Raw genomic sequence first — 24,031 nt, forward strand, 5'->3', positions numbered from 1 at the left:
TAGCATACCTGAAATTCTTGCCCTCTAGGTACAAGCATCCTGATGTCACCAAATGATACCCAGTAGCATTAAGACAGCCAGAGAGGTTGATATCCTTGAAATAAGATAATAAGTGTGTCCCAGCATCCCTGCCAGATGAAAGCAAACTGCTTCTGACAGGCTCTGTTTATGGGGGTAGATATAAAAGCATTTCCTAGTTTAATAGATGCCTGTCAGGTGTCAGGAGCTGTGCTGATTTTATGCTGGAAAGGAAGACACATCTGGGTCTCTGCCAGTAGGAGTCAAACTCACCTGGTTGAGTTTATAGTAACCCACTGTTAGTCTCTAAAATCCGTTCATCTTTTGCATGAACCAGATACGCAAGTTAACTGGGAATACAATGGAATTGCTACCCTGTACCTTTGCAGAGATCAAGAAACCAGTGTGGGGATTCTGCTAGTTTTAAAGTATTTCTATTTCAACTATATATTCAGGAAACTGGGAAGATGGACCACTGATTGTTTTGTGTACCCACTGGATCTAATTTTTTAAATCTCCTAATCCCCAGACAGCCTCCACTCAAATTGGTGGAAGACATAGTGAGATTTTGGATCCCTGGAGAATAGCATCCGCTTAGAGTCCATGTCCCTGAAAACCCTGGGTGTATCTCTTTCCCCTGTGCATAGTCACTCTGGTAAAGGTCCTTTTGCAGAAGAGTAGGAATAAATGCTTTTGGCTGTGTTTGAAGGCTCTTGTTCAAGAATATCTGAAGGGCTTATTAAAATTCAGGTTGCTGGACACTAACCCAGAGTTTCTAATTCAGTAGGTCTGGGGTAGAGCCTGAAAATCTGCATTCCTAATGAGGGCCTGAGTGCGCTGGCTGCCGGTGTTGGGGGGCTTCAGTTTGGCTCAGTGTTAGAGCTACTTCCAGATGCCCAGGCCAGCATTTTGAACCTGTGCTTTTGGGCATGTTCACGCAAATCGATACATTTTCAATGACATCACAAAATATAACGTAATACTCCTCTCCTGCTCAGAAACCTTAGAATTTATTCAGATCCTCTAGGTTTTTTTCCATTAGGATTTGCCAGATTCAAGAGGAGAAAAATACAAGACACCTGGTTCAATTTGCGTGCAGATCAACATGAATAACTTTTTTAGTATTAATAAGTCCCCTGGAATATTTGGGACATACTGATGCTAAAAATTGTTACCTACAATTTAAATTTAACTCAGTGTCTTGTATCTTATCTGGCAACCCTCCTGCCAACATGAATTTGCACAATCTTATACTTTTTTTTACCATGTAGGCTTTTTCCCTCTTGCGTCAGACTTTGCACTGTCCCCCGAGGCCGTGCAGGATTGCTGGATTCTACACCTCGTTCTAGGTATTGAGGCAGTTGGCAAGGGGGGGAGGGGTTAGGAAGTAAAGGGACAGGGCCTTGTGGAAGGTGGGTCGATTACAGGATCTCCAAGCAAGGCAAGACCAGCCCCTTCAGACTGAGAAGAAAAAGCTTTTTCCAGTGAGGGCAGCTCACTTTGGTTTGAATCCACCCAAGTACTTTCCAGTTTCCTGTCTCAAAAACAGTCCTAACTTTCACAGAGGAGACCATGGTGAGGCTGGAAATTAACCCACATATGTTGTAATTCAGCAACTCACAAGATTATAGACGCTCTGACTTCTAGCGACGACAGCCCTGTGTCTGCAGGGATAAGATTATTTTAGGGCAGCTTGGAGTACCACCGTCTGACTCCAGCCCTGAGCCAATAATTTTAAATCCTGTGTGTCATTTTCCTTTTTTAAGCTCTCCAGTGGAGTCTGAAGCAGCCCTCCACCCGACAGTTCTATCTGCCTTGTCCTCATTGTGGTCTATCCCAGCAGCTGCTGCTTCTGATTAAGCTTCATTCTAGGTGCTCATTTCAGAAAACCATAGGTGATCAGTTAAGTAATTATTTTTGCTCCTTTAACAGCACAGATTCTGAAAATCCAATTCTCTGTTAGTGGCAGGTGGTCATCACTGCCTTCAAATTCAATCAGCTTATGTATCTAATCCCAGAATCCCGCCTTTGACATTTTCGAGGGTCTTGATTTATACAGGCATGTCAGCTACCAAATACTGTTGTCTATTCAAAAAACAGAAACCCCTCTACACATTCGAAATAGAAAGGGATTCATTACAGGGGTTTAGGTGCGCATGTAATTACTGGAAGCCTGCAGGAGGTGGCTCTAGGCTCCACCTCGGGAGATGCTCCTGGAGTGGTAAGTTCTGGCACACTGGGGAAGGGAAGCTGCCACTTCTGAGGCCATTACTTTCAGGCAGGCTAGGGACGAGAAGCTGCTGCCACCACCTCAGCTGCCTTGCAACACTGGGAGGATGGAGGATGGACCCCTGAAGCTATCACTCGGGGTAGGGAGTCCCATCAAGTGGTTGTGACTGTGACCATTACTCCTCAAAGCCCAGGGAGCCGGAGGGAGGACAGTGGAATGCGTGGAAGATACCTCACCTTTCCGGGGTCTTATCACTTGTCATTAGAAACCACTGGGCAGACACAGGAAGCCCACTGCTGCCCCAGTTTCACCTTCCAGATCCTCCAGGTCTGTCTCATGAGCAGAACTCAACTTGTGTCCAGATCCCTGACTTCTCATCAGTCTAGAAAAAGATAGAACAGAGTTGGGTGAGCCAGTCACCAGCATCGAATCCAGTGCCCTTGGAGGTCTTGCCTTTCATGGGGAAGGTTCCTGCCCATAGCATGTGGTTTGGAAGCAGATCACCTTTATTTCAGGTGGGCAAGTTTTGTCAACAAGCCAAGCAAGATAGATTTCCCCATTCTCTCTTGCTGGCTGAAGCTACTCTTCCTTACAACTCACAGACGTGAGCTTCGCCTGGAGTTCATTTCCGGCTGTCTGCTCTTCTGCTTTCTCTGTGTGTTCGTCACTGGAAAACTTACTATCACCATTATGATGAGTCTCACATATATTATTTCAGTTTTTCCCTTCCTTCTGAGCTTCAGTTTTGTCTGTCTTCTTATTTGTAGGCACTTCAATTTAGATACTGTGTTCTCACCTAAATGTCGGCAGTCTCTGAAACCGAACTCTTGAAACTACCCTTCTGAATCTCCTTTATGTTTGTATGTAATTAGTCTTTTGAACCTGAAACCTCAGTTATCTTTGAGTTGCCTGTTTCCTAAAATCCATGCCAGTCAGAAGGGAAGTGCTACTGATTCATCCTCATCCTCTCTCCCCAGTGCACCCTGTTTTTGTGCCCACTTCTGCTTCAAGAACATTGTGCTTCTCGCCTTTACACCTGATTTAGCAGCTAAATATGTTAAACCCTGGGAGTCTCCTCTGTTGTCTTGAACCACTCTGTAAATGCTGCTCTACTTTAATGTTTCACTGTGTTGCCTTGACAGACAGGTTGTCCTAAGAACGCATTTTCGCCTTGTATTAAAATAATAACCATTCAATATATATTTTTATTTCATTTAATTTGAAAAAGATAGTCTCTTGGCTAAGATTAGGAGCAGAAAAGAAGAAGAGGTGTACATTTCCATCTCAGAGACCTGACTTCTCAAAGGCATCAGTGCTACATTCTTGCCTCACAGCACTCTGGCGTCCAGTGGCCTTCATTTAGCATTGTTGTCAAATGGCTCTTGTAAAGTTAACACTGTAGAAGGTACATTCAGTCTCCCAAGTGTTTTGAGGCAGGTCTTTTTTGTTTGTTTACTAAATAGTGCTAGGAATTAACTTTATACATGTATTATGGGTCAGTTTCAGTCAAGGACTTCACAACTGATTCTTTACATCCAATGTTGAAATCAGTCGAGGTGCCAGCCTTCGCAGACATTTTACCCCAGGAATGAAACTCTGATGTGTGAATAAGAAGGTGCTTCCCTTCCTGACCAGTGGTCATTAGTCCATGTGCAGAGTCTCAGTTTGTTTCACAAGGACGAGATCCCTTTCATCTGGTTCTTTTCCCAGGACAGTTACTCTGTGAAAGTACCAATATGACAAGGGAATTCGTCAGCGCGTTATAAAGATCTATGTTACAAATATCCATAGTTGATCATTTTAAATACTGAAAACCAACATATGTTATCTTTGGTATGAAGGAAAGACTGAGGCTCATTTCTGGGTGGCCCATCCCCTCTGTTAGAAGTGTTGACTTCTCTGATCTCGAAAAGGACAAGGGAACTTCATAGCTTTGCATAGATAGTGCATGTTGGCTTTCTGTGTCATTACCAATGTTACAGAAACAACAATGAGATTATAACCTAAAGCCATCATTATTGAATCTCTTGTTGCTGAATCCTAAATTACCATGAAAGATACAATGTTTAAAAAGCATCCATCCAGAGGAGACAGAGAAACGTTGCTTAAAATTTCCGTGCATTAATTCTAAAAGGAAATTGAGATGATTCAGTTTAACTTCTCTATTACAAAGAAATAAACTTAGATTGTAGTAATTTAGACATTTGGGAAAAAATTATTTATGTGAAGATTGTTTAAAAAGAAGGAGAAGTTTATTTTACCCAAATAAGTCCTTCTTTTCAAAAGTTTAAACTAAGAAGATTTGTTCCTTTATTGCACCATAATTCTATCTCTAACATGAGAAAACAGGAGTGGATAAAAAAGATATCTTTAAAATTTGGCCTTTTTTTGAAAGACTCACTTCTGTCTCAAATCTTAACAAGTGGGAATCTATATGTGTTTTCTTGATCTTTTTGCTTCCCTTGAATACCTGACAGGGGAGGTCCATGTTAAAAGTAAAATTCCCAAAAGACTGTCAACAGAAGGTAATGAGTAGCTACTGTCAATAATTAGTTCTTTGTGTAATTACATATTATGAAACGTTTCTTAAGAAAATTAAAAATGGTTTTGAGGTAGTAAAATTACATGCCAAATGAAATCCAGAACTTTCAAATGTGAGAGAGCACAAAAATAGCATGTGTTCAACCACGCGCAGATATAAAATCCTGACGATACTGAACCGTGGGTTATGATCCAGAGCTGCCCGGGAGCTGCCGTAGACGCTGGCTGACTGTGTCTCTATCTGCAGTGTCAGTAATTATTGACTGTATGAACTGATGAATGACAGGCTGGGGAAAACACTCTCAAAGTGCTTGTTTTCTCCAGAACGTGTATGGAGAAAATATACTCTCACACCACAATTATAATTCGTGGCTGAATTCTAGGTTGGTTTTTTTTTTTTTTCTTTTTTAGTGGAGGTACCTGGGGATTGAACCCAGGACCTCATACACACTAAGCACGTGTTCTACCACTGAACTGCTTCCTCCCCACTGAATTCTAGTTTTGGGACACAGAAGAGAACAGCAAAAGGAGCCTCTGTTTTTCTGTCTAGATATCTAGAGGTTGAGAAAGAGGATATGGTTATAGACTAGAAAGTCACAAAACTCCACTGTTTTATACCTGAAAGACATGTTATAATGGTTGAAAAAAAATAACTTATGACCAATAAAAGCAAGAATCAATTTATACAGAGTGTAAACAGTTTAAAGAATACTTTATTTCATGGAAGTTTATAGATTATTGCTTTATAATGAACTAGTGAGAAAATAAGGATGCTGTGGAATGCAGTCATCACTTTTGAGATTGTTACTGGCAAGAATTTGATGCTATTTTCCAAAACAGAATACTAGGATACATGGATCGTGAAGTAAGCCTGTTGTGACAGCTAATATATTCTTCTCCTTTAAGTGCATTTTCATTATTTCAATTGTTTTATGTGAGATACCTTACAACATAACACCGTTCCTAGGCATCCCTTGTTTACGTTTTAATACTTCATATAAGTTTTAGTGTCAGGTGTTTTGATTCAAACATTAAAGTTTTAAGTAATATCAACATAAGTAGTATCAACATAAACTTAGTAGAAAATTGAATATAATACTCTTCTGGAATGCTTATCTCTTCTAGAAAAGTTTTTTGAAATGAAGAAAGGACAATGTAAAGACGCTCTGGAAATTTACAAACGATTTCTAACTAGAATGACACGCGTGTCTGAATTTCTCAAAGTTGCAGAGGTAAGTAATGTAAACTCACATATCTGGAGTAAACAATAGAGTTTATAACCTGGCAAGACGTTCTGCCACAAAGTCGCAGTGTATTAGGGTTGGAAGTGACCTGAGAAGTCACTCAGAGCTGTGCTCTGCATGCCTGCATTTCAATCAGAGGATCTTCTGTGTTCAAGTAAAAGTTTCATGGGTAATGAGCTCTTTTACAGCTTTGCAGGGTGGTCCGTGCCTCTGTTCCACCTAGTGGCTGTCTCTGATTGTAAGGAAGGTGCTTCCTTTGTATTGTACCCTGGGAAGAAAGCCCTCAGAAATGTCTGTCCATTGTTCTTAGCATGTAAATGACCAACCATAAGATCTGACCTTTCTTACTTTGTCACTGATTTAAACAGAATGAAAAAATAAAAATATAATTAATTGTATAAAGTTTATAAATTGTTTCTTAAGAATGCCTCTGTATCTTAATCACAGTAGCTATGTAACCATACAGTGGTTGTTCCTGAGGTTACCTGTAAACTGGTGTTTCCTCTTAGGAAATCCAATGATTGATTCATACTGATAGTGGAAATTACGATGTTGTTAGTAATAGTTCTTTGTCAGGATGACAAATGTGTCCTTATTTTACATGTTAACTAAGTGATCGCTGCAGTGACCGGAGTGCTTTATGACAGGGGTTCTGAAGATCATCAGCAAAGCATCAAACACTGCGGACATGGGACATTCGTGCCATGTTTTTGCTGTTTTTGTCATTGGAGGATATAGCAAAAGAACAAGCACTTTATACACATCATTTCAAAAGCACTCTAGTCCATGCATTATTTTTTCATATTTCATTTATTCACAAGAGTGATTATTGTCACACTAATTCCAAAACCAAAATAATGTTGTAAAATGCTATCTCTTGAGCTTAAATCCATATAATTTATAATCAGAACTTTTTAAATTATATAGTATGGGAATCCAAAGGTAAAGATTAGGTTATATAAATTACATACACATTAAAACATGTTCATGTGTATTTCCATGGCTTTACTGATGGTGGTCTTTAAGGAAGGATGGAATGGGCTTGAAACTTTTGCTGTTACACAAGTTTTATTTTTTGTATTGGATATGATTTTCCCATTGCTTAACCTTAGTTATCAATATAATCTAGTAAAATTTGCCTAATTCCTTTCTGTGAAAGGATCGATTATACCAAAGCACCCAGGGCAGAAGGTTATTTCATAGTTCAACTAATTCCTGGTGCACATGCTTCCCCATTTTCCCATCTGATATTTTTAATTGAAATATAGTCAGTTTACAAGTTGTGTCAATTTTTGGTGTACAGCACAAGACTTCAGTCATATGTGAATATATGTATATTCGTTTTCATATTCTTTTTCACTGTAAGCTACTACAAGATATAGAATATATTCCCTGTGCTATACAGTATAAACTTGTTTATCTATTTTATATATACCAGTCAGTATCTGCAAAACTCAAACTCCTAATTTATCCCTTCCCACCCCCTTCCCCCTGGTAACCATAAGTTTGTTTTCTATGTCTGTGAGTCTGTTTCTGTTTTTATAAATAAGTTCGTTTGCTTTTTTTTTTTTTTTTTTTTTTTTTTTTTAGATTCCACATATAAGTGATATCATATGGTATTTTCCTTTCTCTTTCTGGCTTGCTTCACTTACGATGATGATCTCCAGGGCCATCCATGTTGCCGCAAATAGCATTATTTTATTACTTTTTATGGTGCCATCTGGTATTATATACGTCGGAAAAGTCAGGAGCTGGAGAGGTTACAGTTTGGGGTGTATATTTCTCTAGTCAGCAACATAAGGCTGGGCTCAAAGTCTCCATGAGTAACGGGGTGCTAATTTATCAATTCCGTCTGTTCTTACATGTAAAATTATGCTTCGTGTCTCTTGATAACCTCGTGTTACCATAGGCCCATTTGAGGCTGTTGAGAAGGAGATATACAGAAATTAGATGTCATTTTGAGAGTCTTCCTTTACATTACATTGTAATAAATATTTTACTTTTATTTGAACATTATGACTAAGGCTTTTTTGTAGAATGGATGCTGAGTTACAGACATATGTTTAAGAGCATAAACATCACAACAGGCTGACCATAACTTTGTGTGTTTTCTTTCTCATTTAAATTGCATTGTTCATAATTTAAACACCACTGGTTTGAATACCAATGTTGAGTGGTTTGGTTATGATTGGTAAATACAGAAATTTTTCAACAAATGTGGAAAGCTTCTCTTTCTACCAAATGGTACTTGTGTGGTGTGTGTGTGTACAGACTGATACCAGAGAGTTCCCCTGTACTTAGTACTATTTGCCTGAAGAATGTGTGGAAGAATTCTAGAATGTCATTTTAGAAATACCACTATATATAGGCTATTGGGCAAATGTTAACATTAAGGTGCTCACAGTATTAAATGTAGAGTAGTTGAGTAATTTCTATGGAAATATCCAAATTTTGCAGAGGATTTGCGTGAAGCGTGGAAAACTTCCCATGTTTCAAATTCTAATACTGAAGTCTACTAAAACAGACAACTGAAAGCTTGTAAGAGGGTTACTCTGCAGGTAATAGGCATTTCTGCTAAACGCGCTTCCCTTTTACAGAGCTAAGTTATTCTTAGTTTGCTATTCTAAGGTAAATACCAAGTCGTAGGAGCTATGTCTCCCAGAATACTTGCAGACAGAGAGTGATGAGATCTCTGTGATACATTCACACTTCAGCTCCATCCTCCAACTTCATTGTGGTTCAAGACAGTAAAAATAGCAGTGTAAAGAAAGAACACCTAAATTTTGTCTTTTACAGAATTATCCATTTAATAGAAACACATCACTTTTTACCAAGTTGATTCCAATATTAAGGATCCGTTATGCTTTAATTTCAAAAATACTTCATTCATAATAATATTTTAATGGATCATCTCAAGAGGTATTAAAATACGGAAATAAACAGAATGAATTGCCTTAGTTTATAATTTCCATAATCTGAAATAACAGAAGTGAGTTTAGGGAAGCATCAGGACGTCCCTAAAGCCAGACTTCAGTCATTAGCAGATAACGATTATACTTCTGGGAGGAATCTCCAGCCTGAGACATACAGAGGGATAAGGACCGGGGCTCTACACTAGTGGTTCTTTACAGCGGGCAGTTTTGCTCCCCTTTCTTCCCCAGGGGACAATATCTGGAGGTATTTTTGATTGTCACACTCGAGGAGGGAGAGGACTGCTGGCACCCAATGGGTAAAGACCAAGGATGCTGCTGACTTCCTACCATGCACTCAAGACAGCCCCCAACAAAGGATTATCATCCCCAAAGGGCAGCAGTGCCTAGGCTGAGAAACCCAGCTGTAGATACAGAAAAGGCAAAGGAAAGAAGTTAGCTCAGCATTTGACACACAAATGGGTTTTCCACTCTGCAGTTTGCCTGATTGTCTCTGTAGGAGCCCAGCACTCACACTTCATGTATTTCCTTCCACGTTTCCATCATCACAGTTGAATCACTTCATTTCTCAGAGATAGTCTTGGGTTAATCCTCTTTGTTTCTTTGAGCCTCAATCTTATCATTTATATTAAAAAAAAAAGAGCAAATTGAAGTTATGATTTGTATTTTCCCCAACTTTTTATTTTAAGTGATTTTTCAAACCTACAAGAGAATTGATACAGTTGTGAAGTGAATACCTATATGCTCTCATTTATTCACCTCTATTAATGTATTCCCATGTTCACGTTCTTGTTAGTTCTCTCTTTTTCTGCCCCTCCCTCCCCTCCTTTCCTTCCCCAAGCTGCCCAAAGTAAAAATTCACATATGCTTTTGGCTAGTAATTCTACTTCTTCAAAGTGTCCTGCGGACGTGTCCACACAGGTGCAACATGATGCGTGCAGCACTGCTCACAATGGCCAGCGATTGGAAGCAGCTTAAATGTTCATTGATGGGTGACTTGTTGCGTCACAGGGCAAGGAAGCTGTTTAAAAGATGAGAGAACTCTGTGTATTAACATGGATATAGCTCTAAAATATATTGTTAAATGAAAGTATAATCCCACTGTATGTAATACACTATTATTGTATAATAATGTGGACATAAATATGTATTTACCTACTTCCTATTTCCTTGGATATTCATAAAGAAACTCTGGAAGGGTACGTTAAGAAGCTAACAAAATGGTTCTCTCTATATGAGGAAGTGTGGAAACTACACCCTGAGCAAGTTACTAAAATTAAATGAACCTTCCCTGGGTATAATTAACAATGTAAATTTAGTCTAAGCATTTTTTTTTTAATTTTTAGCTGCTGTTAACCATGGAGAAAACCATTCACACTTCAATTTCTTAATTGAAATGTCCTTAATTCTTTTTTTGGCTTCTAGCAAAGTTCTGTACATTTGTTATGTATAACTCTGTTACCAAAATCATTGCTCTTAGGTTGAGTGGAAAACTATAGAAAGAGCATATATTCAAATTGAGATTGGTATGTGTAATAACAATTATTTTACACCATGATTGAGCTGTGGTTTTAACCCATTCTCTTAGTGATCTATAAATGTAAAGAAATTAATTTTAAATATCCTATTAAGTAACTTTTTTTTAAATCCACAGCAAGTTGGCATTGATAAAGGTGACATTCCTGACCTCACACAGGTAAGTAATTCTCTGAGCGAAAAATTTAGTATGCATGAAATTATTACACCATAGTTTACCGTAAATGTTCTGACCTAAGACAGAGTCTTGTAAGCTTTAATGCATTTTGAAGGTAGACCAATCACCTTTCCTGGGAATCATTCAAGCTTATTTTTTCTAGCTATTGAATACATTTCTGGAGGTAATACAAAGACTTTCCTACTCTTATAAAAGTAGTTTCTTCTTTAAAGGCAACTGAATTTACTTATTGAGCTCATTTTTTCATTCTTAAACTTGAATCACAAGGAGGCCTTGAATACTGGTTATAAAGTGCTTTCCCCATGAGAAGTGACTATTCGTGGGCATCTAGTAAGAGCGTTTGAACTGGTCTTCCTGCTGCTTCTCCTGGTTTTCAGCGTGTCCCAGGCGTGGAGGAGGGGCGTGAATGGGGAGGATCCTGCTGTCACAGTCCTGCTACACTGATTCTTGTCTCCCCTCTCAAGTGAAGGAATTTCTATACACAAATGAACCTTTTTTGTAAAAGGTAGTAGTGGTAGATGAGAGGTTTTCTGGGGACGATCTAGAGAGCCAAAATAATAGTAGTGCTTCCTTATCGATCCTTTTATCTGTCAACAGGGCACATTGTACGGCTCCTCAGATACAGAATCAAGATCAGTCACACGTGCAGAATTGCTGTGTGACCTTTCTCATAAATGGCAGGGGCTGTTTTTATTTAATTAACTCGTCAGTCTGTTATGGTCAGTTTCTGTCCCTAACATGTTCTAGGACAGATGACAGAAAACACACGTAGAGCTGCTGTAGATACCACTAATGAATCTATGGGTTTTCTATCTTTGTAAATAAAAAAAAAAAAGTTACTGTAATTGAATAAAATTGTCATAATGAAAGATTACCCGCTTTTAAATAGTATCAAAATGTGTTTAATAATTTACTATCGTTATAATCCCTTAAAATGTTTCCATATTTAAATAATGTTAACCTTAAATTTTTATTAAAGATTAGAGAAACCCAAAGGAATGGTCTCTGTAATTACATTATTCAAAGGCCAGTTAAATACCAAGAATTCTTCATAAATGAGATTCACAGAACAGTTTAGAACATGATGGCATTGTATTTTTTGGTTTAAAAGTTGGGAGATAGCACCTTCTAATAGACAGAATATTGGTTCAAAATATTTTTGCTGCTTTGAGATCAGGTACATACCTAAATAAGAGTGTCATCCTGGATATAGCTAAAAATTAAATGTGCATAAGATTATTAAAAATCTCTTTATTAGATAAATATTTATGAATTTTGTAATGCTGTAATAAAAAGCAAAGAAAATCAGTGTGCTTTGATTTTAAATTATTTAATTATAATAAACATTTACATTGCACTTTTTAAAAATAACCCAGATAAATAATACATTGTTTACCTAAAAAAAGTAGATATTTAAATACTTAAGTCAGTGAACAGCTTTTGAAAATGGTAAATCATCTTTATTTCAGTTGTATAGACTGCTTTCACTATGGAGTGGCGGTAAAACTAGATATGTTGTTAGGCTGGCAGTTAAGAAAATAGGTCCTTGGCGGGAGGGTAATAGCCCAGTGGTAGAGCACAAGTTTAGCATGCTTGAGGTTCTCAGTTCAATCCCCAGTACCTCTGTTAAAAATAATAATAATAAAAACTTTTCTAAAAGAATGAAAAAAAGATAGAAAATAAGTCCTCATTTGTCTCCGTTTGGGTAGAGTCTGAAGGGAAACAAGGAAACATTTAAAGGAATACTTAAATACCTTTTTGTTTTTAAAATTGGAAAATTACAGTACTTCATTGAAAGAAGGATTTACATATTTGGGTTTAATTTTTAATGGTCCTGTAATCCTCATTATAATTTATATTATCTTCTCTTAGCAAGTCCAGAGATACAGTATTGCATATAATGATGTATATTCTGTGTTATCATAATTTGGGGAACAGAGACCCATCCTTAAAGAAGATAAATCTTGCTCTGGGTCCAATAGAAAGCTCTTCTGTGGTAGAGATTCATTAGAAGGGTAACTCTATATCCTCTGCTTTTGTGATGGCCTTAAGAGCCACATAAATTTCAGTATTAAAAGATTAACTTTTAAATTAACCTCCTCATAAAAAATTTAAAAATTCTCTAGTTCATTTCTCCAGTGTGTGTTTAAATCTCAATTCAAGAATATTGTGTGCTTCTGAAATGTCTTAATAAGTAACCTAATTTTGATTCCTCTTGGGATCGTGAGCAATAGAGCTAATGAACATACTCCCTAATTTTTATTTAGAGCCCCTTCCACAGGTCTAATGGAGACTTGTAATTGAGTTGGGGATTTAGACCCACTGCGACAATCCAATCAGTGCTGAGCTGGACAGTGAGCTGTTCTAGGGTTAGTCCTTCAGATAATGTTGGACCAGGGTTAATCTGAAGATGAGTCAGAAATGCCAGGTTGTGTGGACTCAGCTTGAGATCCGAGACTAGGTTCTGCTCTCTGTCAGGCTTCTCTGTGGCCGCCACAGCCACTGAATCTAGCTGTGACAATGAACAAAATACCTAACAAGGAAGAGGACTGAAGAGGGGATGGGGACCTGAAGGGCCACCTATTGACGAGGAGTAGAGATAGGCTGCTCCTAACTGAAAAATATTAGAATTCCTCTTGCAGCAAGATGAAACAGAGGAACTGAATGAATATCTTTTAGGTTAGAAAATGTGCAATAAATACCAGTGCTGTGGTCATCTGTAGCCCTTTTAAAATTGTGCGTATGATTTTATCATATTTATTTGATTTTATCCAGTTATCACCTTAACTGCATTTTAAATGACTTATAAATATCATTGAAATTTTTTAAAAATATTCAGAAATACTTTACTGGGTAAGAAGTGAATATGCTACCAGAACTGTAATATTTCTCCTCAGCACTTTCCAGTGGTGTCTTAGATCTGATGATTAAAATTTCAAATGATCTTTTGACTTTTTTTTTTCATTTGGTTTTAGTGATGCTTTAGAATCTAAAGCATCTGAATTGTGGTTCCTTTTTGATCCTGTACTCACAATCAACTATGAGTTGATTCCAAAAAAAGGATTTCCAAAATATTATTTCCTGTTTGGTTTGTGTGTGTGTGTGTGTGTGTGTGTGTGTGTGTGTGTGTGTGTGTGTGTGTGTGTGTGCATTCCACATTTAATATATCTCCATTTATGAAAAACATCTCAGGTTTTGATGTCAGGAATTCTGGTTGACCTGAAAACTACTGGTAAAGAAAAGTCTCCTTTTAAAGGCTGTACCACTGACGACTCGGTAACCGTGATCTATCACTGTCATTTATTAGCTTTCATAGGCTAACTCTTGTTCTTTGGGTTGGTATTTCCATCTGATTGGTCTATTGACTTTGGCATTATTTAAAATAAATAACTAAAGATATTGCTAACTCTACTTTGTTAACCTTAAGCTCCTTTTACAACAGCAGAGGCATTCTCCAAGTTTGGCCCCTTGGAAATTTGGGACAGTTTTTATTTATTGTGTTCTGTGCTTGTCAGGATGTGCTCAGTGCCCTAGATACAGTTGAGAAGAAGGCTGATATTTCTGGATTCTCAAATTTTACTATCAAAGTAACTTTTTTCCCTCCAGCAACATTTGAGGAGTTTATTTCTGTTAGATTTTGCATGTCCTTATAAGAGGTATCAATGGTGGCGCATTTTTAAACCTCTAAGATAAAATTCTCTCAAGTTAATTTTATGTTCAATGCATTGCAAAATTAACTCCCCTTAAAGACAAAGTCAGTTTTGTAGTCTTTGTTCTTGGTCCAGTTTCTTTCAACTATTGTGATTTTTGTGACTACTACATTATTTTTCATTTTTTCTTAAATTATTAAGAAACTTTACAAAAAGAATGAGATTGCAAACTATCATCCTAGTTTTAGGTCTTTTAGTTTAGATAAGTAAGAAACTATGTAGGGAAAAATATGGCCTCTTTTTTGTTATCCCATATTGTTCTCTACTTTGCAGTTATAAATAGCATTTTTTAACAGATTTAGCACAGAATCGCATTTCTTTTACATTGCGTTTAGTAGACAGAGGGCCTAGGTCTTCCATGGCTTCTACTGGAGAGAGGTTCTGTGGTTTGATATATATTTTTTCTTACTGTGATCCCAATGAAAAGAATGGGAATATGAAAAGTTTAAAGTTATATGCCCAGACCTCCTAGGTTCCATTATTCTGACAATTATAATTATTATGACAATTAGCATGACAGTTTTAAAGTTAGCAGGTGTGAATTCATCTAAGAATTGTGAAGTCATTTATATTTTCTTCTTCCTTTTAAGGTTACAATACACATTCTCTTTATTAAATGAGCACATCTTTATAGTTTATTACTTGTTCTATGGAGCAAAATTTCCTTTATCTCTTAAAAATTTATTTTTCAAAACTTAGAAGTAGACTTTAGTTGTAGTTTACTGGAATTTGCTGAGTAAGTCCACTTTTACCTAAGATATATTTTAAAATTCTAATTTTTATACTTAAAATTTGTTATATCCCCTGATAATTATTTTTTTTATACTCTGTAGTCCATAACTTTTTATATAATGCTCATAGGGCTGTCCCTTTCTACCTCTAGGTTAGAAAATGCGCTATAAATACAAGTGTGGTCACCTGTAGCCCTTTTAAAATTATGCATATGGTATTATTATAACTGTATTTTAAATTATTTTTTGCTCATTTACTAATTTATATTTGGCTCACATTCACCCTGATAATAATCACATAATTACATATATAATAAACATTATTGTTAAGGCAGTTTATGAGTCTGTTACTGAAATGAAAGTGAACATTAAATGTCCTGGACTTTCAGAATTAAAAATTTTAATAAGAATTTTATTTTCATTTGTCATTATAGGTGCAATGTAAAATGTACAGTTATATGATTTTTTTTAATTCCTTGAGCAGTTTTAGCAGTTAGCATAGTTACTTTAAAATCCTTCAAAATTAATTTTATATTATATAAAGAACAGTTGTCAGAATTAAATGCGTCTATAAATGTTATGCTAGTCTTTGAATGCCTACGCTGCTGTTAAGGTCTAATTTGGGTAAAGATTATTTAATAAAGATGAAATTAAACTTCTAATGCTTGAGGAATAGATGGGGTGGAATATTTATATGAGCCTATTATTTCTCCTAACATACAGTAAAATACCATCACTTTATATTTGTCTAAAATGTTATTATAAAACAAACATTCAGATACTTCTTAATAAAAGAGTTGAAATATATTAAATTTGCCAATACATAGTAGTCTTATTATAACATTAGTAATATTTGCTGAAGTTAGTTTATTATATATAAAATTATATATATATTAAATAGCTCAATAATAAGAAAATCTTAATTATGGTTGACTGTTAAAGTTATATTTTTCCCCCACAACTCTCACCCCGCCCTTTTTTAATAAAGTAGTAATCGTCCCTAATATTTAAGTCAAATGTGGATAAGTGAAATTTTACTGTATTTTCATATTTCTGTAAGTTTGTATTTGGACATGTATATTTTTGACTTGGATACAAATATTTCTACTTTTTTCACTGTGATCTTATGGAAACATATGATGAACTTGATTTAATTACGTTTACTGCATTTAAGTAATATCTTAGAAAAAGTTTATCTGATGTATCTCTACACTGAAACCACGCTGTAACACTGTTTGTTATGCAGAGAAGTTAAGTCTGTGTAAAATGGGCCTGTCTGAGATTCCATGGAATTTAAATACTTAAATACCCAAAGAAGCTGGAATGAAGTTATCTCCATATGTGTTGGGGTGCACCCACAGACCTCCACCATGCAAAGTTACAGTGATGTTCCAGTGTATTTATTTTGAAAGAAAGCAACACAGACATTCATTTCTTACTTTCTTATTGTAGGCTCCCAGCAGTCTTATGGAGACCCTTGAACAGCATCTAAATACATTAGAAGGAAAGAAACCTGGAAACAAGTACGCATTAGTTGTATATACTAAATAAGATGGAAAATCCTATAGTCATTCTTTATAAAATGAGTTTTCTTGTGCTACTACAGTTTAAGGATGTGCTTTATTGTAATTCGTCTGAGTTCCCTCAAAACCCCCTTCCTTCCTCCTTGACTTGTGACAGCCTGATCCCGTGTAGAGGTGACCTGTCTACAGCCTATCTGCGGGCTAAGGCAGCAAGTCGTAGTTTGTACCTGTGTTGACTGAACTTGCTGAGTTATTTACCTGCCCTCAGAAGGGATTTACAATACACAGAAAAGGAGTTGCTCATGTCTAGAAATTGAGGCCCTCTCCTTTGGGCACGAGTGAAAACAGTCTCTCACGCAATCTTAAACACTCTGTTAGGGCACCAACCCCGCTGTGAAAAAACAAAGCCTTCAGGTGTGGTCGTCTGGACTCCAGACTCTCCCCACTTGGACCCTTGGTTGTGGCACTCCGCTGAAATTTCACTCTGAGATCTTTTTATAGACAGAGTAGCAATCAAGCAGCAGTTAAGTGTAGTTTTGCTAGATTTTCAGCTTTTGTGTTTGGTCACTTAGATGTTTGACTCTTTCTCCTCATTGTATGTAAAACATGTCCAGGTTCCGTTTCTGTTCTTCCCTCCAGCCGGTGTCACGCTTGTCTGTTCACCCGACCTGGTGCTTTCCGGTCTCTGTGTTTTGCTCAGACTGCTTCTGCTGATCTCAGATGCCTGCCCTCCGTGTCTCTGCCCGTGTACATCTTTCACATCCTGGGAGGGCCATCTAGAGAAGCCTTCCTTAATCGTGCCCTGCACTGTGTTATGTCTCCCCTTTCCCCCAACGCATGTGGTTTAACTAGATTTTCTTTTAGTTCAAGGATTATTTTATACTTAATTATCTCTACCTAAAAACTTAATGTGGCTCTCTCCACAGAGTCAATATGAAATCTGTTTTTGTTGGTGATCCCAGCTTTGTTGATTCTGTTTAGATTGACAGCAGAAAGTGGCAGAGACAACCTATCAAATGTTCATTGCAGGGCTGTATAGGCTGGTCTTGGATTTTACTGGTGATACAGCCATCAACACGCACCTCCTTTCTGCTTTCTTTTCTCTGAGAATTCTCCCAGAATCTACAGTGTCATGTCTTGATGTCATTTTTTGCTTGTTGTTTCATCACCTAGGGGTTATTTCTGTCATCTCTCCTAAGTTGGTATAAAAATGTTTGCATGTCGTTTAAGTTTTCGATGTTAAGCACCGGTGTGGGACTTGCTCAGGTGGTTGCCGCAGAGATGTTTGAAGTGATGGACAGCAGGACCCCTCAGAGGCTCTGGCAAGGTTGTACCAGAACCCAAGGTCTGCCCCCGCTTCAGTGTGGCCATGGACGAGCAGACTCTTGTGTGTAGACTGATGTCAACTAAGAAAGATGTGAGCATATATTACGTCACAATAGAAGGTGCCCACTTCCAGAAATTGCTGCCTCCCAGCTCCGCGATATTACAGTGTCTGGGAGGTCAAATAAGTTGCCTAGGATTTGAGCCAAAGGAGAAATGTCCCTGCTCTTGTGGCAGGAAGATCCCTTTAGCTAAGGAAACGTGCATCTCCCTGAGTTAGAGCCTCTTCCTTGGGCCACGTGGGATGTGCATTCATGAAAGTCAGCTTCTCTGCACTCTTTCCCCTCAGGTCCCCACACCCTGCACAGATCCACCCTTTGCCCTCGTTAAATCTGCCAGTGCTGCAGTCATGTGGGAAGCCACCTTCTAGAGTGGATTTCCTTAGCCCTAACTTCACATCTAAACTCGCCCTCTAGTGGCTGCCGCAAGCTATTTTTGGACTGCTTAGCTATGGACACTTCGTTACATTTCTAAGAGTGGTAAAGTAACTTAATTCTGTTTGGAATTACCTTTTGCTGAGCATAATTTTCCTCTCGCCTTTAAAATCATTTTATGCTTATCGGATTTCTTTTCTGAATTGGCTGAGACCACATATGAACTTGTTTTTTGCTTATTCCCTATTTTTCAAATAAATGAACTACAGTAGTTAACTTTTCTCCTTTGTATATTTGTGCTTACCTGGGAACTTAAGTGAAGGGTGAGTACTATATTGAGTGACTTTTTTGCATTTGGTAATTACGAAAAATGCAAAAAACACTCCTAAGATTCCACACTTTTTAAAATTTAGAACATTTAAAACTGGTTCTGCCCATTTTACACATCTGTGTTCTTTCATTATACTTTTAAAATTTATCTCCCAAGGTGACTGGCATAAATGGTTTTACTTTATTTTGGTCTTCCTAGATGAAGACTAACAGTCTCTCTTAGATGTATATATACGTATTCCTCTTAAATTTTAGAAATCAAAAATTTTTTCATTTGTTTAGTAAACAAAAGATTTCCCTGTGGCACATGGCAGAAGTGTCAAAAGGCAATGTTATAAAGAAAATTCATTACTTAAAGTTGTTTTGTCTTCTAGTAGCAGTATAAAACTGTTCTAACCTTTAAGTCAAGTAAATGCATAAAATGAAGCATTTTCCAATGTCCACTAAAAATGTGAATGCCTTTCATATTTAGTGCCTTATATCCACTGGTACTCATTTTTAAAATTCTATGCAGTACTGATAGGCCTTTGCATATTGTCTGTTTCTATAATTCCACAGAACAAAAGAGAGCAACTAAGTTTGTTTTTACATGTGGGTTTACTAAGCATTGAGGGTGCAAGAAACTCAAGATCAGTTTATTGTAACTAAAATAATTTGGAACACATAAATAGGTTTTTCACATCTGTGTTTTGTTTGTTTATTTTTCTGGCTAACTTTTATAACCAAAACTGTATAGGGGTTAAATTTGTTGTGAATAAGAAATAACAAAACTTCGTATTTTGATAGCTTATTACATCTTGGAAGTAAACCTTTTCTGTGTTCTTCGTAAAAAGCCATGGATTTGTTTGTAGCATTTTACAGAATTTCTGATAGATTACTATGGATCATACATTGTCTTAAAATTACAGTTATTCTTTGTGTTTCCCAACATGGTTCACTACATACTAGATTTCCCTAGCTGAAATTATTAAAATTCAAATAACTATTGGTCTTAAATTAATGTCATTATCTATAGATAAAAGATGGTAGCATTTTCTTTTACAAGGGGCAGATGACCTGTGGTAGGGTAGGAAATCAACTGAGGAGCAGATTAAAAAAAGCAATATATAAGTGAAGAATAGGTGCCCTGGGCTCATCTGTGTTATCGTCAGGACAGGCTCAAAGGTGAGACGTGAACAAGCCCTGGGCTTCAGACAGACTTGGACCAGAGTCTGCAATCCACCATTAAAGAATGATGAGACTTTGGCAAGTTATTTACCTCTCTGAGCCTCAGAGCCCTCAGACTTTAATCAGTGATGAATGATGCTTTTTAAAGCTATGGCCCCAAGGGGAGCACCTCTGGTTCTACCTTTTTGATGAAAGCATGGCAAAACCTGGATCTGGTCCATGGGAACAGAAGTCATCCATCCTGACAGTTTAACATCACCCGAAATAATTTTTAAGATGTTCGGTTAATTCATTTTTTACACAAAGATTACATAAAGGTAGTATTTTCATTTTAAAATTCAGATAATACCAAAATATATTTCAGTGGGCACAAAATGCCAAGTGCTGTTGTAAAGTGCTAGGGGGATAGAAACAATGGGATGGGTTCCCTTCCTTCAAAGAATTTAGCATCTAGTACAGAAGACAGATAACTAAACAGACAAAAAAGATACAGTAAGGTAAGGGGGGGGGGTGACAGCTGGACAGAATCAATAGAAGAATTCATTTGTTTGCTTAATTAATCTACAGGTTAACTACAAGTGTCATTTAGTAGTAGTGTTCATGGGGGTTCAAGAGCTAGGCAGACTGATTCTTGTACCAGTTATAATATTCCGTACTTAGGTCTGAGCATGATATTCTTTAATAGCAGGTAGAGAAATTCTTTTTTCACTCTATTTTGCTACAGAGTATAGACTATACTAGGAACTTTTATGTATTAGTTTGGAAATATAGTTCAAAAAGTTCTTGTTCATCCTCAGTTCTCTTTTCCATATTAGTATGTCCCACTAAGAATTGGTTCATGAGAATCCCTTGAGAGATAAACAAATTAATTTAGTGAACTCATTATTAGAAAGTGACCATGTCAGATGGCTTCTCGGTTTCCTTTACAAAGTTAAGGCTATTTGGGGGGGGGGGGATTTTGTTTAGACTTAACTCCCTTCCTTTTCTGCATATATAAAGAGAAAAAAAATGGTGGGGGTGGAGAAATTATTTAGCCAGAAATTCATTAGGGAATTTTTAGTCTTATGCTATACTAGATTTTTAGGTTCCTAAGTTTCTGGGATACAGAGAAAACTATGATTCCACTTACTTCAATAGATCCTTGAGAGCAATATAGATGAACATATATCCTTTTCTTCATAGGATATGTTTCTCTGAAGAGAACAGCCAGACTACACCTAACCTAATCAAGTTCTACCCCTAGGCTTCTGTCTTTCATTATATAACAAAACTCTCTGTGAGCCCTTGCTTTCATCTTCATTTTTAGTAAAAGGTAAATTTAAACGAGAAATGGCAGGCATGTGTTTGCACATGAAGTTGAACCTAAAAGGTGTTAATCTGACATATAATATTGTAAAATTTCTTTTGCTGTAGCCAATGAAACAAAAATTTGTGAGATTATACAAAACTCCAGGTACTAAATCTCTAATTTCATTTTACTGCTGCCACATGTGATATTTTCTCTGTAGTTGAGTAGAAAGCCATCAAGCCATCCCTGCTGTCCTGTAAGACCCCGACGATAGGTTTCTTACTGAAACATTTTTTTCCCTTCACTTTTGTTTATTATTAAATCGTTTCCCACCAGCTCTGGTTAGTAAAATCTAAGCTGTTTAGGCAGTTGTTTCTGAAGCATTTTGCGAGAAATGATACACAATAGTCAGTGCTACTAGTCATCTAACTGAAAAAAAAAAAAATTCCTTCCTGATTTTTCCTCACTCCCTTAGAAACAAGCACTGAGATTACTGTTCTTTTTCAAGCTTCCAAGTTCTAACAGGATACGGGGGATATTTTTCATAGATAGTTTTCAATTACAGCCATGAAAAAAAAAAACACTCTAGAGGGTTGCATACGGAAGCTGAGACACAATTCAAGCATGGGGCTTGTAAGGATTTTTTTTTTTTTTGAATTCTAGTGTTCCTTTTATATTTCACAATTACGATTAAATGAACTACCATGTTTTTTAACATTAATGAGTTTACTACCTGTTGAAAATGATACCAGAGGGTTTTTTTCAATTCCATAAAGCATCATTTTTCCCATGTCTTGGTAAAGTTTTTAAAATTCCAGTTTGAACAGTTTATTTCCAATGGACATAGGCACGTAAAGATCAACTCGAAGAACTGAGTGACTGGAGATGCAGAAAAGGTTTTGAATTTAATAATTCCCAGCACTAGAAACTAAGTGGATGGGGAACACTGGGAGCAGGTGTCAAAATTGAGTAAAAGCTAAAAATTATTTTTAAAAAATAGTCTATCCACTGCTTAAAAAGTCTGTGTATAAACAATTTAATGCTTGACCAAACATCAAGCTTAAATGCTTCTACAAATGTCTTCATGTATATTCAGTTTTCATTTTTTTTTGATTGCCTTTTAGATCTGGTGCTCCCTCTCCATTAAGTAAGGTAAGTTTGTTTTTGTTTTCTTTTGACCATTTTAACAACTTTTGATTGTACAGTTCTGTGGCATTAAGTTCATTCACATTGTTGGGCAACCATCACTATCATCCATTTAGAGAACTTTTATCATCTTCCCAGACTGAAACTTGGTGCCCTTTAGACAGCAACTCCCCACCCTCCACCAGCATCACCACCCCCAGCTCCTGGCAGCCACCATTCTACTTTCTGTCTCAATAAATCTGACTATTCTAGGTGCCTCAGATAAGTGGAATCATTGAGTATCTTTCCTCCTGTGAGTGGCTGATTTTACTTAGCGTAGTATCTTCCAGGTTCATCCATGTTGTAGCGTATGTCAGAAATTTCCTTCCTTTTTACCTGTGAATAATATTCCATTCTGGGCATACAGCACACTTTGTTCATCCATCCGTCGAGGCCTCGATGGTCACTTGGGTCACTTCCACCTTTTGGCTGTTGTAAAGAACACTGTTTGTGAACACGGTGTACCAATACCTATTTGAGTCCCTGCCGGCCGTCCTTTTGGGTGTGCACCTGGAAGTGGGGCTGCTGAATCATATGGTCATTTTATTTTTAAATTTTTGAGGAAAGATAAGGTAAGTCTTTATATATTCTCCTTTATATTAGTTTCTCAGTCCAATGTACTATACAGTGTCTTCTTAGTCCCTTATTTGGACTAAATGTTTTTAAATAGGAGAATGTTCATACACTTATATTACACCTGAAAACAAATGTATCAGTGTAACATTTTACTAGTTACAGAGCACTTTCACGTACTCTGAATCACAGCCCTGTGGGATGAATAAGGCACATAACATTGTGTGTTTTGATGGTAGAGAAACTAATGGTCCTTAGGTATCCTCACAAGCACGCCTTTCAGACAGCCTACCGTAATTACTGTCATAACTCCATCACCTCCCTCTGTCCTCTTTAGTATCTTAAAGGACAGGATTAGGGTTTTCAGTGACAAGAGTATGTACTGCTGTAGGTTGGTAGATCACATTTGCTGTTGTATTTTTCAGGCAAAAAAGTGAAATAAATGTGCTCTTTCCTCTTTGCCAAATTTCTATTGTATAATTACCATTATCACAGACATGAAGGATATTATGATTGCACAGGATATTCCAGGCACCCTGCGCTGTGCCAGTATTCTGCCTAAGAATCCCTCGGGGAGCTCAAACAATCAAATAAAACAAACAAACAACCTAAGCTCCTTGGTGATTCTAATACAAAGCCAGGTTTAAAATCATTCTATCTGTGGGAAAATTCCAACATACAACTGCTGAGTAGAATGTGGTAAAATTATGGGGCATCCTTTGGGAAGGTCTGCTTCTACATTTGGCCAAATCAAATTCTGACTTTTTCTTTGTGTAATGTCAGGATTATTTTGGTTCTGTTTTCCTACCTTTCTTATCTCTTCAGAGTTTATTGCTACAAGGCAGTTTTTAATGGGCCAAGACCTTCATTTCTGCATTTATGTGGTAGATTCATTGCTAGTTTCATAAACATCACTTTCCAAGCTTATTTGCATATATTGGTATAAAAAAAATAACCCACTGATTTTTTTCAGAGTTATCAGTGTTCACAATGGATGACATGCACATTAATTTTTGTTAGTTCTTTCTGTTCTCTTGATAATCTTTCACATTACATTTGGAAAATTTGAATTTTTGGTTGAAGAACAAAG

General features: G+C 37.0%; 1 protein-coding gene across 10 annotated transcripts in view; it reads left to right on the forward strand.

Annotated features, from left to right (window-relative positions):
- Positions 1-24,031, forward strand: part of SNAP91 (synaptosome associated protein 91) — a 128,297-nt gene that overhangs the window by 48,173 nt on the left and 56,093 nt on the right. For all 10 annotated transcript variants that reach the window (XM_064486897.1, XM_064486899.1, XM_064486902.1 and 7 more), the window contains exons 8-11: positions 5,915-6,021; positions 10,618-10,659; positions 16,571-16,641; positions 22,308-22,335. In XM_064486897.1, coding sequence (XP_064342967.1) covers positions 5,915-6,021; positions 10,618-10,659; positions 16,571-16,641; positions 22,308-22,335 — 248 coding nt within the window. The remainder of the gene's footprint in view (positions 1-5,914; positions 6,022-10,617; positions 10,660-16,570; positions 16,642-22,307; positions 22,336-24,031) is intronic.

This window comes from Camelus dromedarius, chromosome 6 (genome assembly GCF_036321535.1).
Source record: "Camelus dromedarius isolate mCamDro1 chromosome 6, mCamDro1.pat, whole genome shotgun sequence".
Taxonomy (NCBI): Eukaryota; Metazoa; Chordata; class Mammalia; order Artiodactyla; family Camelidae; genus Camelus; species Camelus dromedarius.